This window comes from Perca flavescens, chromosome 17, assembly GCF_004354835.1.
Source record: "Perca flavescens isolate YP-PL-M2 chromosome 17, PFLA_1.0, whole genome shotgun sequence".
In the NCBI taxonomy this organism is placed as follows: domain Eukaryota; kingdom Metazoa; phylum Chordata; class Actinopteri; order Perciformes; family Percidae; genus Perca; species Perca flavescens.
This window is the reverse complement of record NC_041347.1, coordinates 23413835-23430207: the sequence shown is the minus strand read 5'-3', so window position 1 is coordinate 23430207 and position 16373 is coordinate 23413835. Positions and strand designations below refer to the sequence as shown.

The window sequence follows — 16373 nt, the reverse complement described above, 5'->3', positions numbered from 1 at the left end:
ATGTGCATCTCATGACAACTGAATTTGCCTGTATACTTGAGTTATTTACATTGGCAAAGCAACCTATCTTGTCAATTCACAAAAAGCTAATCATCTGTACTCCTTAACCTAAGTAGAGCACCCAAATATTGGGGAAAGATACTAAATGAAAAAAAAAAGATACAAGCATGTTTTCTGTACTTTTTCTCAGTCTGTATTTTCTTACTGTTTTGAAGAGAAAATGTTTTGAAGCATACAACAGTGCAACGCAATTGGAGATGGATATGCCTCCAAGGCAGACCCCACCATCAGTCCAACCCCCATTTAATGCCTTTTTCCAACAGTGGATCTTCAGGCAGACCCATCTTCCATGATGGAACAGGGGGAAGATCAGAGGCAGAGCTGCTGCCTTCAAAGCAGGTCCCACGCTTCTTCCCATTGCTTTCATCCCCTCGAGGTAAAAAAGAAAAAGAAAACTTTTTGGGCAAACATGGCCATTTCTTCTGTCTTCAACAAACAAAAATACCTAAATTTTTAATTCTCTGCAGCAGTTGAAATTTCACAAACCAGTAATACATGAAAATTAAAAGCCAGTTTTTTTTTTTTTTTTTTTTACTTTCGGGCTGACAGTGGCCACGACAATGTCAACATATTGACCCAACCCTAACGCACAGCCAAGAAGAGCAACAGCGAGTCTTGAAGCAGTACTGAGCAATGATTTCCCAAACAACCAAAAAAGCCAGTTACATTTTTGTATCTCTTAGCAACAGACAGTGCTGTGTGAAACTGTGCTCCTTATGATACAGCTTTAAAAACAAACTTTGAAATGGTATACAATCTACTACTAGGGAGATTTTAAATTAAAGCATAATCTCAGCATAATTCAGAAGCTTCTTTCATTTCTTTGGCATAACTAAGCACTAATGCAATATGGTTGCTGTACAAATTCTGAGTGCAGCCTCCTAACTTGACGTGGCAGTATTTTCGTAACTGTGCCAACAGACTAAGCAGGATAGTAAGAGAGGGCTTCCTGTAGTAAGCAGAAACAAGGCTGCTAAACATTCCCCGACTGGTCCGTCTCTCTCGGTTGAAATGAGAGTGCCCCCGGGCATACTGGTTGATGGGAAAAGGATCAGGGCTAATGGCTGACTAAATCCATCTATCATGGTCACGTCTCTCCGGGCCACTTACTCTTTGTCTGTCCTCTTCCTCTCCTAGTGTGTGTCTGGTTAAGTTAACTTTGAATTAACCCATAACTAAGCTAATTAAAACATGACAAATGTAAAAGGTGTACAGCCACTACATTTTGCTGTATTAGCATCTATCAATGTGCTAGGGAGCTATAGAGTGGATTGGTTGATTCGGAAGGCAGCTCTTCTCAGCTGTGGGCCCTTTTCCTTTTCACCCTGCCCTGCAACAATAGGTGCAGTCAGGGAGAGGTCATAAAAAACACAGTGAAAGCATCTCCACTCCTCCTCTCTCCCCTCTGCCCATTCTCTCGTCAGAGAAAAGACAGGCAGTAACTGTCTGTGTGTCACCAGGGGTAATTGTGGGAAGCCTGAGAAAAGTTGCCCTTCAACACCTAGTCAAGCTTTGGTAACTTTTCCTCTTAGATTTGATTTATTGCAGAAGTAGAGCAAGACTACAGAAAACATGATTCTCTGCTTAGACTTTTTCTGACCTACAACATGTCTTAACTGTTTTCTCTCCAGTGGTGAGCTTGTTATGACCCAGTAATCACAAACAGGTTTTAAGAGGTGTCTTTGGCTATGCTTTTCCCGCAGAAGTAGGGTTGTTCACAGGGAAACCCAAATATAGAAGACTGTTATCGTCTATCAACTAGTATTTTCATACCTAATGGTGCAGCAGCAGGGGGACGGGCAAAATTAGCATCCGTCTATTCTCCTAATTTTTGTATCAGGACAGAAAATGTCAAGGTGCGTCCCTAATTTCTAGCTTTTCAATGCATATTTGCAAAATCATGGCTGTGTGACTGTTTTAAGTCAACCAGTAAGAAAACTTGCAGGGGAGAAAAAAAAAAAAAAAAAATCGCATGATGATACAACTTTGTGGACAATCACGTAAACAGGATTATTATAGAAATATTGGTCACTTTCCTTAACAATATTATTTCGCTAGGCTACTTGGAGAATCCAGTCCGGACTGTCCATTTTCATTAGTCAATTATGATTGGGACTGTTGCGATGAGACGATTAATGCGACAAAACCCACCTATTTATATTTGAAATTAAACATTTGTGCAGTGTGCTGCTACACATAGATGGAAATAACAAGTGCACTTGGCATCTGCACATGCCCTAGCATTTTGCCCTGGTTGCTGCAACTACTAGATCAAAATAAGGTCCTTTAATAGAGTGATGGTTGGCACATGTTCTCTCCACTTATTATTTCTCTTCACTAATTTCCGTTTACTGACCGTGAATACAGACACAGGGAGGAGGGAGGGGAACACAGATACAGCGTGATGAAGTCTAACAATAGCTTATAAGACTGATGGGAGAGTGCTGTTGCACACGCCCCAAACTGAACTCTATCAGTTTCATTGGCGTTCAAGCACACATTCCTAGCATGCTATTGCTCACACCAAGATGTGAAACTCAGAAGTTAATGTGGGACATGCAGGCCGGCTCAGGGCCAGGTTTCACTGTAATTTCTTGCTCTTATCTACTGCTCTAAGAAAACTTCCACTCATTGCTTGAGGGAGTGTGTAAATCAAAGTTGTAAAATGGCAAAAATGGAAGGGTCAATAAAAGGATGTAGGCTAATGAATAAGATTGGGATAAACAACAAATTCCCTAAAAGCCTGTTATCAGAAAACCAAAATGAACAATAAATGTATGCTACTAACAAGTATTGTCTGCATTGCCAGAGTTTGATATGACTTCATGCTAACCGACATGGTATTGTACTTAGGGTACATATTCCTTCATTACAATGAACACTGCAAGTTTGTTCCTCTCAGCTTGTCAAATTAGCAAAGCATTGTAAACATGGACCCCCAACTCTGAGCATGCACAGGGATGTCTGCCTTACATGCAGCCACACTCCAGAAATTGCAAATGCTAGTTTAGAACAACCTACAGTGCCCATACTTATTTTAATGAATGAATATATCAATATAACAATACAACAGTATTAGTAAACAGTAGTTTTGGATGAAAAGGGAGCTATATGGCACACAGGCATATACTATATCAGGCTGCAGCTACACAGACAAAACAACAGGATAAATTCTTTGTTGGTTTGGATGTGAATAGGAAGTTTGTTGAATCATATTAAAACAAGAAAAAGTAACTACAGCATATAAAGTTTGAAAATTGTGTTGTGAAAAGTAGACATGAAAAATAACAAGAGGGGCAAGAGGGAGCAGAAAGGAACAAGGGAAGGAAGGTAAGTAAGGAGAAAAATAACTAAGTAAGGAGGGAAACCCCCTCAGTTTGTGGTAATAAAAGAGTACCGCTGCTCTCTGGGAGATTAAATATGAACGGAACAAAACAAAACGAGGGCTTTGAGACCCTCCGAGTCCTAGCCATTCTTCTGGCCACAGTAGCCTAGCAACCGCTGCTTGACCAGTCCATTGTGCAAACGTATGTTAAGCTTTTATCCCTCATTAGCAACATTCCTCCCTGCAGGCTGAGATTTTACAGATTAGGTTGAAAAACACAAAAGAGATTGGATAAATCTTGCTGACTTCCAACATATTACTTTACAGGCTAATCATTGATCAAATAGCTGTGTGTTTGTCTGCGTGGAGCATGTGTACACTGCAAGTTGATAAATGGCAGGCCGAGGAGTTGAGTGAAGGTGCTTGCATATGTACCTGTCTGTGTCCTGGTTTAGGAAAAATACTGGAGTGAAACAACTTAATACATACCAAAATAGAAAAGACAAACAGCCACGCCAACAGACATTTTGCTCATTAATTATTTCAAAAGTGGCAGATTGCTGATTAACAACCACTTACTGCAATGTATCCATTTTCTTTTTACCCCCCGTGTAGATAATTCTCACTTCTTTTATCCTTTTAGACTGACAGACGCACACACAACGCCAAGACAAGCAGACAACAGACCCTCACCAGCAGATGCAATAACATCTCTAAGCTGCATTATTCTGGGTTTTTACTTGGAAAACAACCCAACACACCACAGGGTGCGTATACTGTATGTGTGTAGGAGAGAGTCTTTTGTGAACTCACTGCCCTGGTTCAAAGCAAACACATAGAGCTTCTTTAGTTCTCTCTTTATTTAGATAACACAGTATATTGAATACAAAAGGTTCAGACTTCTGACCCTGGGACGATCAACTACCTGCAACTAGTAAGCATTCAATGTCTTTCTTAGACTCATATTGTTGGTGCAGCGGGAAATCAAGAATGAAGTCAGATAAACTGATATTTATTCCACTAGCCTACAATTTTCAAGTAAAACGTTGAGTTCCCAGGTTTCACTGCCCATAACTGCAATAAGCAGATTATGAATGGTCTCCCGTGAGCTTAATTTTAAATTCTTTACTTAAAGCTTATGCTGTCTCTATGTCACAGTGAAGTGGCAGGACAAACACAATGACTTGTGTTCGCAGCACAGTGCCTGTTCGGGGGAGTTTGTTTGTGTATGTTCACCAAACATCCGATTAGCTGAAACAGTTTAAATGGCAGCTAAATCCTCTCTCCATCTGCCCTATAATTAACACAAATCTGACATCTTAAATAAGACGACTTTTAGGGTTGGGCTCATCTACACTGTTCATCACATGACATCAGGGCTGAAGGGCATCATATGCACATAAAATGCATTCAAAGCATTTTTGTTTAAAATTGTTTGAAAAGTCAACATCAGAAGGACACACTGACGGATTGTCCACATTCAATTATGTGATAGTGTTATTTTAGAGAGTGAATCAGTTTTATTCTTAAGCAAACATACGCTATTACAGATATTCTACAGTATATTATTGGTATTTTTTTATTTACTTTGACTATTTTCTTGTTAATATAAGTGGACTGTAAAATTAGTTGTGAGGGTTGATGAAGTGGGAACTTTTTGTCATGCTTTCACTATCCCTGCCTTTTATTAACGGAGACTATAACCATGTACATACAGATCATGTGTGCAGCACATAGGCCTAAATGTTATGATCAGTGGAAATGTGTGTTTGACTTGTTTTTCATGGTCAATCTATGCAGGACCCTCCATATCTATATCTTTAAAGCACTTTGAGGAATTTTACAATCCAATCAAAATGTCTTTAGCAGGTGATCATGGTCTGGTCTGTTTACATTTCACATGTTTTGTCTCTACATTCACACAATGACTCTCACAGCTGGAGATAAACAGACATCAGTACAAGAGATCTGCTCCCCACATGGCCCCAGGTTGATAAGTATCTGATCACAAAGGGAGAAATAGTGTTTGGAGTCACATTACACACATAAACACACCTGTGTTGAAGTGGGTAGACTGTGTCAGTGGGTATATGACTCAGACTCTATTTCTCATCAAGTCCTGTCCATTCATTATTCAGTCATGGGAAACTAAAGTTTGCTGGCTTGTTGTCAATTACCAGCCCATGGAGGAACAAGCACAAAGTTCCAACTACATGGCCCTATCAAAAGAAAGACCTGCAAATACTCAAGAGTGTGAATCTAATATATTTTTCCAAACACAAACACCTGCAGCAATTGTGAAACTATGCAAACATTCCCTGATGAATAAGCAATAATTCCCACAATACCTTGATAGGTTCTCTGTCCGACTTATTTTTGCCCTATGACCTCTGGTATTAGCTCTGGTTGGTCAAGCACATGGCCTGACAGTGTTGACTGAGTGTGTCTGGTTATGTGTTTGGTAAATCACTGACTTTATTTGAACAACATTTCAACTTGGATTGGAGAGGGGGCTGGGAAGGTGTGTGTATGTTTTGGGATGAGGGGGGGGGGGGGGCAGCCCAGCTGAGCAAACTCTTTATTTCACATCCTCTTGATGGTATCCCCCACCACTTCATACACCCACAGACCTTTTACACCTCCTTAAATCCATCCTGAGTAAAGGGCAGCGCTGCACCAGTGATGTTGTGAAATATATGTGAATTCTGAGTTTTCAGCAACCTCAACTTAGGCTGTATTGACAAAATAAAATGTTCTTATAGCCTATAAGCATGAGGTAAACATTTCCCAATGTCCCTTGTCATTAATATATTAAAAACAATCACTATCTATACAATTGCTTTAGAAGAAGCTATAGAGTTACTTAACACAATTACTCAAGTAGAACTGAACTACGACCGACACATAACTATAAATAACTAAAGGAGGATGGAGTGCATGTGCAACAGGTGGATGTTTCCCCGTGAGGACTTTCTCCTAAAGTTAGGTTAGTCATCTTAATGTATCTTTCTCAAACACACACTTCAATCTTTGCTTACTGTTGCTAGACTTCAGGTCACGATGGATAATGGGTACCACGGCCTCCTCGTGTAGGTAGAGCATCCCGCGTGCAATCTGCACGGCCCAGTTGACCAGGATGTGTGGAGGGATGCGCCTTCCGGTCAACGCCCGGTTCAGTGTCCCGCCTCGGGCATACTCCATGACCAGGCACAGATTGGGCTCCTCCAAACACACTCCTTCCAGTTTAATAATGTTGGGGTGCTGTAGCATGGAGAAAAGTTTCGCTTCTTGTTTAACACTGGCGGCGGTGGCTGTTATGTCCTCGTCTGGGTCTTGCCGAGCAGCTTTCACGGCGAGCTCTTGATCTTTCCATGTGCCCCGGTAAACTTTGCCAAATCCACCCACGCCTATGATCTCCTCTAGTACCAGTTCACTGAAGGGAATCTGCACAGGCGAGTTCGGGACTTCCTTTCGTGCCCCCACAGACCCACTCGTAGCAGGGAGACGGTAAATAGCGGGCTGGTAGGTAACATAGTTTGAGGGGAAAATCCCGACCCGGTGGTTGATTTTACCCGTCCACCATCCCTCGTCCCCGGAGATTGCTGCGTCTTTGGACAGCACCTCCACCACGTCCCCTCGTCTGAGGCTGAGCTCATCCTCGCCGCTTGCCTCGTAGTCATAGGCGGCTGTCCACAGGGACCGAGTCGGGCACAGTGGAGCAGAGTGAGCCCACGCCCGAGCTGTGGGGCAGTCTGTCCATGCATGCTCCCCTGTCCTACAGCCGCCCGGCCGCCCTTCACCGTTTGGGAAAGCGGCCTGCGAGACATCCATTTCTCGGTGGCCGTAGCGACACCATAGGGTGCAGAGCTTTAAGAACAAAACTTTATAACGGTAAAATGTAACTTTTTGAAATCATCATGCTGTCACATCTACGAGACTAGCTGAAGAGAACAGAGGGACATTCCATGCGCAGCCCACAGCGGGATCAAACCGTGTCCAAAGTCCTGTGGGAGACAGAGAGCGTCCACAACCCTGTATCCACGTCGCCACTCTGGTAAAAGTGTATGAGGGTCAATAACTTGCTAGCGAGGTTGCTGGCTACGGTTAGCCGAAATGTTTTTAATAGCAGCGGTTTAATAGCAATATAAAGTTTGAAACTAACAACTTGTGTTAAATCTCAAATTGTCTCTGCCATGAGAGATAGCTACATTTGTCCACAACAGTCTCTGCTTATGCTGAATGCTAACGCGAACAAGCTAAAGTTAGCTCTCTAGCGATGGAGCTAGCTAAGTAACCAAGTTTTCGCAGGTGCCACAAGAGGTGCACCTGCACCGTCCAGTCCGACCAGATAAAGGGAGGCTGCAAACGACAGGTTTCTATTAGAAAGTCGCCAGTAAATCTCGTCTAGTCACCGAATCCCGAAATGTAAAGTTTGCTTGCTCGTTTGTGGACTTTTAACAGGAATTTCAACTGCATTGGCGAGGTTAGCTTAGCATAGGTCAGCCCACTGACTAGTAACGTTAAGGCAGTTGGAAAAGTTGCTCCTCTCAGCTTTAAGATCGGTTATTCCCAAATGTGTTACTCCTTCGGGGACGTGAAGGAAAGCCGACGGTTGAAAGCACATCAAACATCCTGGATTCCAACGCAACAATGCGAGAATAAAAACGTGAAAAAATCCGTCAACTTTTATCAAAACAACCCCCCATCGCCGCTGTCGCCAGACGAAGTAGGACTAGGACCCAGCACAGTGCAGTGGCTGAACGGAGGATCTATCTTTCTGAGGGACGCTGCTGCTGCTCTCGCTGCCGGCTGGGTGCCCTCTGATTGGTGGATTACATGACACCTGACCGCCGCAGCAGTGGGGGGGAGGAGGGAGGAGCTACCATAGGAATGTGTGAGGAGAGCGCGCCTTTAGGGAAATTATGGGAATAGTGGACCACATAAACACACACACACACACACACACACACACCTCTCCATGTGAACAAGAAAGTAATTTTAAAGTGAAAATATACTACTACTGATATTTTGAATAGTATTTAGGCAAGAAATTTGACTCCGGTGTCCTGCGTCAAAGTCAACAATTCCATATAGGCCTAGGCCTAGCCTAGATCGCCTGCCCTGAAACATAAACATAGCCTATATTCTATACTGCCCATACTACTAGCCTATACTACTACTACTACTACTGCTAATGACAATAATAATAATAATAATAATAATAATAATAATAATAATAATAATAATAATAATAATGTAATATTATCGCCTATTTAAAATAATGTGTTTTCGTAATGAATTCGGATAGTAGGCTATACATGCGTAGGCTATATTGAGTTCAATCTATGCATGTAGCCTACTCACGTAACCTCTAAGCATAGGCTACTAGCCTAGAAATGCCAGTGCGTAAAGGCATGCATATTAAACACAGCCTATGTACATGTGTGGCTTAAGTGTATGACTGATTTTGCCTGAAAACCGACTGGCTGCGTGTGTGCGCGCAGATAAACACGAGGGTGCGAATCATATAATAGGAAAGGATGGAGAGGGAGGGGGGGGGCGGAGGAGTAGGAAGGTAGGGGAGGCGGCAGAGCTGCGCATCTGTACAGGCAACTAGAGAGGAGAGGGATTAGGAGAGAGACCAACAGGACAAGACAAGATGAAGACCGCGGCAGCAGTAATGGACGAATCGACATTGGGATGGAAAAAGGAGGACGAGAGGACAACACCGAGGAAGACCGATGAGGCATGAAAGAGAAGGCTCAGCAGACGTGCTGTATCGCCCCAACATGGAGGCGTAGCGACAGTAGCATGCTTTAGAAGAGATCATTTCATTGTAGCCTAGCAGCAGCAGCAGCAGCAGCATCCGTCCATCCAACCTGAGCGGAGAGGAGGAGAGATGGTCTCCCAGGTTGTGCAGACCCTGCGTCAGGGAGTCTGGGCATCTGTGACCGGGGGCTGGTACCACGACCCGGACCAGAACAAATTCAACAACTCCTGCCACCTCTATCTGTGGATATTTCTCCTGATGTTGCCCCTGTCTCTCCATCTGGTGAGTTTTATGAGGGAACATGACGTTCAAGGCCGCGGAGGGGGTGTGAGGTGCTCACGGTACCAGGTAACGTTTTTTTTTTAATGCGCGCTTTTATCCTTTCTTGGATAAACGCGCGGTGGCTCTGCAATAGTCTAACATCCCTCATTGTCTGGTTGCTACTGAGGGAAATACTAGGCTATAGAAAACAGCATTGTCGCAGTATTTTCCCTGCATGCAGTGACGGAACGCATGGCTGCTCCAGGATGTGGCAGTGGAAGAGCCACGAGGCGTGGAACTGTGGTTCACTAATATTTTCATGTCATTGCCTTTGAAATTGCCTAGGTGCAAAGCAGGCTGCAATACTCCCAGTAATAACCTCCTGACTGAGGAACTTCCATCTGGGATTTGTTACTACCTTATGTGGAACAAACAGTAGATCTGGAGGAAGAAAGCCTCTGTTTCAAAATAGTCACACAGCAGAATGGTGGTATGAATGAAAGGAAGAGTTGCTGCTATACGGTAGGTCAAACACCTTAGCCTTAGCTGTAAAGTAAGATGAAAATGAAGTATGATGGCAACAACAGCCATGCACAGTACTGAAAGGGTGACCACTTAATGTCCTAATGGCAGATCAATAGCAGCTTTTCTGTTTTTGTATGTGAATAAACAACTTTAACAGTGTCTCATGTTCTCAATAGAATGGAGGTTTATCAATAACCAGTTTTATCCAGATTAGATCAATTATATCCCAGATTATGTGATGTGATTGCTCCCCACATTCCTGCTTGCCAGTCTCAATGCAATAAACCAGGTCTAATTTGTAGGTGGGTTCTGATAACCCCAAACTGATGAATGAGAGTTAGTGAGGCAAAGTAACAGATTCTGATGTAAGAGGAAAAGATCAGGTGTTTCAAAGCTTTGCCACCAAAGCTATGTTCAAATGTTGTTGATGACAGTTTGAAAACACCCACTGCATCCCCTGTAAAAAACAACCCAAGCTTTCTGGGGGAGATGTTTCAAATTTCAAGTTTATTCAAAATAGTTCTTGTGATTCACTGAGCCTGTAATATCCTACACTCGGGGAACTGTGTGGCTGCAAATAAGCTTTACCCTTTGCAGAATTTCACCTACTTACAGTAAGATGAGAAAAGATGCTACAGCGTGGAGCATTAAATCAAACACAGTTCTAGTGGAGGCAGGAGACTTGAGATGTTGAATTGATGATGAAGTTCCTCTCCTCTTCACAGGCCCTACCCCCTACCACCATGGCTTTAAGCATCTACTGCACCTCCATCACCGTCTTCTTCATCCTCATCAAGCTGGCCAACTATCGGCTGCACCTGATGTTCGACGAGGGCGAGGCGGTGGTCCGCAGCAGCCTCTCTGACCTCAGCAAAGCTCCGGAGAAGAAAAGTAATGCCTCAGACTCCTGCCTGCCTGCCAGTATCAGGTAAACCCACACAGACACACATATTATCCTGAAACTACAGTCAGAGGGATCCATCTGAAGTAGCTGAAACATTTCCAATGTGGTCTCACCTTTACAGATGTATTGGAGGCCATTCAGAGAGACATACAGCATATATACAGTACATTCAACAAACATTTTTGCTGCTTGTGCCTCAAGCTGCTCCACTGCCAGGGTAGTCACTACAAAATCTAGGCCACAGGGCTTAATCCCTAATGATACAACTTAATTATTAACATGAAATTTTACATTTAGGCCTGAGATCTCCTTTTATATAATGCCAATATTACTAAGTATAGCTGAGTGTCTTGCCAAGCTTGACATTCTCTTTTTACAATTTACAAGTCTCCTATTTCTCTCTCTGTATGTGTCTTTTTTTTATTATTATGTCAGTCATCTGATCTTTGAGATCAGATTGTTTTTGTGATCTAGTGTCTCAGAGAGGGATATAGACTCTTTCCACTTCATTTTAAAGTCTCAGTGCACCTTTGGTGAATGAGCGAGCTAATGAGGGGAGGTCAGTGATCTTCACTCTGCTCTGACACACTTGATCTTCACAGAGATTAATAAAAGAAAATCCATTACTTCCTGTTCCCTGTATGACTTTATTACTTTTCATTTCTCTTCATGTGGAGAGATAAAACAGCAAATCCAGACAGAAGTATTTTTTTAACTGCTTCCTCATCCCCATAAATTAGTGGATTTTCATATTCAAAACATGAGATGCTGATAACGAAGGTCTGAGGATTCTTCTAAAAGTGACATATTGATGTATGGACTTCCATAGACTACCTATTTTGCTGCCTCTTTAGCTTCGTTATTTAATTTCTCCCCCCTGTCTCTTGTTTTTGTCTAATAGAAAGAGCAGTACAGTTCCTGACGGTGTTGCCATGACGATGTTGGCTCGGAAACGTACCAGTCCGGTGATCCAGGTGACAGTGAAACAGACTGAAACCGACCCGGGACTGATTGGGGTGGTGAGTGACGATTACAAGACAGACACCTGAGAATATGAATGTACAGTACAGAAAATACTGTGTTGACCTACATTATGTTCTAATGTTATTCATGTGTTTCTGAATTCTTCTCCATATACAGGATTGTTCAAAGTCAGATGAAGGAAAGACTGTGGAAGGTGATGCTGATCTTTCTCTGGGTTTGACTGAGATACAGATGGGTAACTATTGAAGGACAAATCTGAATAAATGAGCGGAGTAACATAACAAATGCAGATTACATTACATGTCATTTAGCTGATGCTTTTATCCAAAGTGACTTACAATTGCTACATATATCAGAGGTTGCACGCCTCTGGAGCAACTATGGGTTAAGTGTCTTGCTCAGGGACACATTGGTTGATGTATTGTAGTGGGAATTGAACCCAGATCTCCCACGCCAAAAGTTATATATCATATCTACTGTGCCATCACCACCCAACCAGATGCTTCTGTACAAGCCACGAGGCGATCATGTAGCAGAGCTGAGATGCTGTGGCTTCTTAATGTGGCAGGTCTCAGTATTTCTGCTAATCAGTCAGGCTGTATCTAAAAATTCTTTCCCTTTGCATTACTGCTCAAGGAGCACTGGATTTCTGGCTTCTCGCGGTGGCTCAACATCTTAAGACACTTCCTTTAATTTGTCACCCATCTCAAGGTGCTGTTAGGCACAATTTAGTGTATGCTCCATTTAAAAAAAAAAAAAATGAAGTGACCTAATTGTATTTCCTGTGAAATTAAACCACTTAGCTTTGGAAGGCTGCATGGGTTGTTACATTATATAGAAGTGGTAAAGATGCATTATCTGATTCACAGTCTGGGTTTGTTTGGCTGAATGTTTGCCCAGGGTAAATGTACTGTACATATTTGTATGTATCTTGTCTAACATATAGATAACAATGATTCAGCTGTTGCTTGGTTTAGCGAAATATAAATAATGCATTTATTTATAGGCACCTTTTAAAGCACTTAAGGACAGCTAACATGCACAGTTAAAAACAAGCAGCAATTGATCAACACTTCATAAAATCAAACTAAACAGGAACATACAATAATGAGTTAATACAATATCTAGATATGAAATCTTTAACAGTGCAAAACTCAATGTGGTTATATCCATTACAGAATCAGACAAAATATGCCAGTTTAAAAAGTGTGTTTTAAGATGCGATTTGAAGGTGGAGAGAGAGTCAATATTGCAAATGTCTTGTGGGAGAGAGTTCCAAAGGCGGGGGGCAAAACAGCTGAAGGCTCTAGACCGAAGCCTAAAGACTAATGTCAAAAGATCTTAAAATATATCCAATGACATTCAAATAGTAAGAGAAAAACATAGGAACAGGATAAGAGGGGAAATAGGAGGGCAACGCGCAATATATTGTGGGAAATTACAAATCTTCTCTAAATGTAGAGTATTAATTGTGTAGCCATATTTTAAGCTTTGTACAGTTGTTTTCTTGTGATATGTGAGTATCAATGTGTTTTGCTAAAATGAGGGAATACAAAAGAATGAGTCTCAGAGCTGTAGTAAGGTTCACCATTGATTTAAATTAGCTGAGGTGGATTAGTAAAGGATCTGGCTCTAGATCAGAGGCAATGACTTCAGAAATAAAAACAGAAATGCAATGATAATAGAAACACATGATCATACTATGTTGTGGCTTCTGACTGACTATGGGAGAAATATTGGGACACGTTTTGTGCAGTTTTATTTTGAAACAGTGGAGTCAATAGAATTAGGGAACCAAGTTCTTCTCCACATTCTGATTTCAAACATTAGGTTACACGTTGCTGATGTCCACTGCCATTTGATAAGTCAGTTTTGCTGCTGACATTCCTTATAGCCTGCAGAAATATTACCATCTGCCTGACATAAAGGTATAAATGATTGATACACGAAGCAGGTTTTATTGGTTTCTGAGAAGATGACCTCCTAGTGAATGCTAAAAATGGCACTGAAAATATGACGTGATGACATGAAGTGATAAGTATACACTTATAGAATGAAGACACAATCTAGAAAGGCATTTAAACCCTGGTTATCATTGACTAATCTCTAGTTATTGTCACTATTGAGGCCTTGCATGCCATGTGGGGGAACAAGGGTTCTGTCATCAGAATCAATCTGTCCTGGAAGCCAACTCAGTTCCTCTTCCCTAATGCACTCAATGGCTACTTAGACCATGTGGATTGATAACTTCCTTTTCTGCAAACACATCGTTGTTGTAAATATGCTCAGACAAGCACGGAACTAGCAGCCAGCCAACAAGACCACCTGACTGCATCCAGTAAATGTATGACCTAATGCACTACTGATTAGTCAGAACAATGTCAGCCTATTAAAAAAAGATATATAAATGCTGTATTATAATGCATCAGACGACTGCACAATTGTAACAGAATGTATCTGTTTTTAAAAGCAGTAGGATTGGTCCCTCATCTGCATTTCATTTTATTGCAATTGGAAGACATTTATATGTCACTGGCAAATACTGCTGGAGACAATAGTGTTATTTTTTGTGTTCTCATTGCAGCCAAATAAGATACTATAATATTTCCATGGCAGGAATGTTATGATTAGATCAGTTGTATTATTATTACACTTTAAATCAACAATTTGAATGTGCATTTCATTTTATCCCAGGACAGAGTGAGAGCGCTGCAGATGAGAGGCCTGTGGAGGGAGGCCTGCATCCGAGCCCTTCTCCAGATGACCTCTCCAGCCCCAATCCAGACCAGGCCGCCCCCCTGCTGCAGGCCCAGCAGAGGCCCCCGTCCCGAGCTGAAAGGGAAGAGATGCGGCCTGGATCTGCGATGGGGACAGGGAAGATGGATGCGGAAATAATTGAAACTGTGGCTGTGAAAGAAGAAATGGACATTCAGAGGTCTTTGACGGGAACTGACAGAGAGCAGGAAAGAACAACAGAGAACGACTCAGAGCAGGACAAAACAATAGAGAAAGACTCAGAGCAGGACAGAAAAGAAGACTGTGAGCATAAAGAGACTGCAGACAGGGAAACAGCTGATGAAGGTTTGCCTCCCTCCAAGGGAAGTGAAGATGAGAGTGAGGAGGAGAGTGAGGGGCAAAAAGAGCCCCCAGATGCCAACAATAACTCACTGGAGACTCCCCAGGACCGCCAGGATGATTCCATCGACATCCCAGAACTTCCTGCACAGATAGGCCTCACAGATATAGAAACAGGAGTAAGTTGTTGTGTTACGGAGGTTTGAATTGAAAGCAGTGAAACCATCATTGCATTGTGATTATTGTGTACATCATTGGTAGAAACCTATCATTCTTTTCTCTCAGGCTGAGCCAATGGAGGAGACATACTGCTCAGATGAGATTGAAGTAGTTCTGGTAGACACCTCTGGTCCCGGGCCAGTGTCAGCTCACCTGGAGGACAGTGACACAGTCAAGATCATCATCACTATGAGCTGTGACCCTCAGACTGCTGCTCAACTGGAGGAGAATGTCAAGCAGAGCCTTCTGGAGAATGCACAGGTAAGAATAATTTTGGACGTCAGTTTTAATATTCATGAAACACTTTTAACCCCCTTAACATCCAGTTTTCCCCATTTTTTCCCCCTTCAAAGCTGTTAAAATCATCTTATACAGTCTAGCAGTATCACATACATGTATGTGTTCTGTATCAGCCTGTTCCAGCTCTTTATGCTATGTGATGTTTATATTAAGGCATATATTTGAATCCAAGACTCAGTGTTCTTATGGTTGAATCATCCCACCCTGGGGTGGCAGTAGCTTAGTCCGTAGCGACTTGGGTTGGGAACCCGAGGGTTGCTGGTTCAAGTCTCAGTACGGACCAAAGTACAGAGTGTGGATTGTTAGCTGGAGAGATGCCAGTTCACCTCATGGGCACTGCCAGGTGCTCTTGAGCAAGGCACCGTACCCCCCAACCGCTCAGGGCGCTGGTCCAGCACTGGCAGCCCACTCACTCTGACATCTCTCCATTTGTGCATGAATAGGTCCTGAGCATGCCTGTGTGTAGTGTTTTCTAACAAAACAGAGTATAAATTGTAATTAAATTATCAAATGTAAATGTTCTAGATGTCTTATTTTCTAATGTTAACACATTTCCAACTTTGGGATCTCCACTACAATTTGAAATACATTTCTGTGGGTTTGAGCAATGTCCGGTAGCACAGCATGAGTTTGTAATGACTGACCCTCCAGCAGGTCACGTAATGTAATGACATTGCGTATTTTTTACTCCTAAAATCTGACGCAGCTTCACGCTTGGTTTATTTAAATGACTAAGTTCTGAAATCAGTAAAATGGCTGGTGCAAAATGTAAGATTATGTGATGTGTTTGATATATTTATGTATAGCTATCAGAATAAAATAACTGTAGTAAAACAATTGTCTAAATCTACTGCTAAATCCAGGTAAGATTGTTACTTACTGTAAATGATGAACATGTTTATGTCTGAAGTGTTGTTACATTTGGAGAATAACATGTGTGTGTGTGTGTG

The 16373-nt window shown here is 42.2% G+C and overlaps 2 protein-coding genes across 4 annotated transcripts in view; one reads left to right on the top strand and one right to left on the bottom strand.

Moving 5' to 3' along the window:
- Positions 1-8182, bottom strand: part of map3k21 (mitogen-activated protein kinase kinase kinase 21) — a 26307-nt gene extending 18125 nt beyond the window's left edge. The window contains exon 1 of the mRNA XM_028602792.1: positions 6424-8182. Within this exon, the coding sequence (XP_028458593.1) occupies positions 6424-7216 (793 nt within the window). The 5' untranslated portion in view covers positions 7217-8182. The remainder of the gene's footprint in view (positions 1-6423) is intronic.
- Positions 6340-16373, top strand: part of pcnx2 (pecanex 2) — a 34801-nt gene continuing 24767 nt past the window's right edge. For 2 of the 3 annotated variants that reach the window (XM_028602790.1, XM_028602789.1), the window contains exons 1-6: positions 8979-9437; positions 10667-10869; positions 11747-11864; positions 11986-12064; positions 14524-15083; positions 15190-15384. In XM_028602790.1, the coding sequence (XP_028458591.1) occupies positions 9285-9437; positions 10667-10869; positions 11747-11864; positions 11986-12064; positions 14524-15083; positions 15190-15384 (1308 nt within the window). In that variant the 5' untranslated portion in view covers positions 8979-9284. Of the gene's footprint in view, positions 6372-8978; positions 9438-10666; positions 10870-11746; positions 11865-11985; positions 12065-14523; positions 15084-15189; positions 15385-16373 lie in introns of those variants that run through there. The other variant, XM_028602791.1, reaches the window with a different exon arrangement.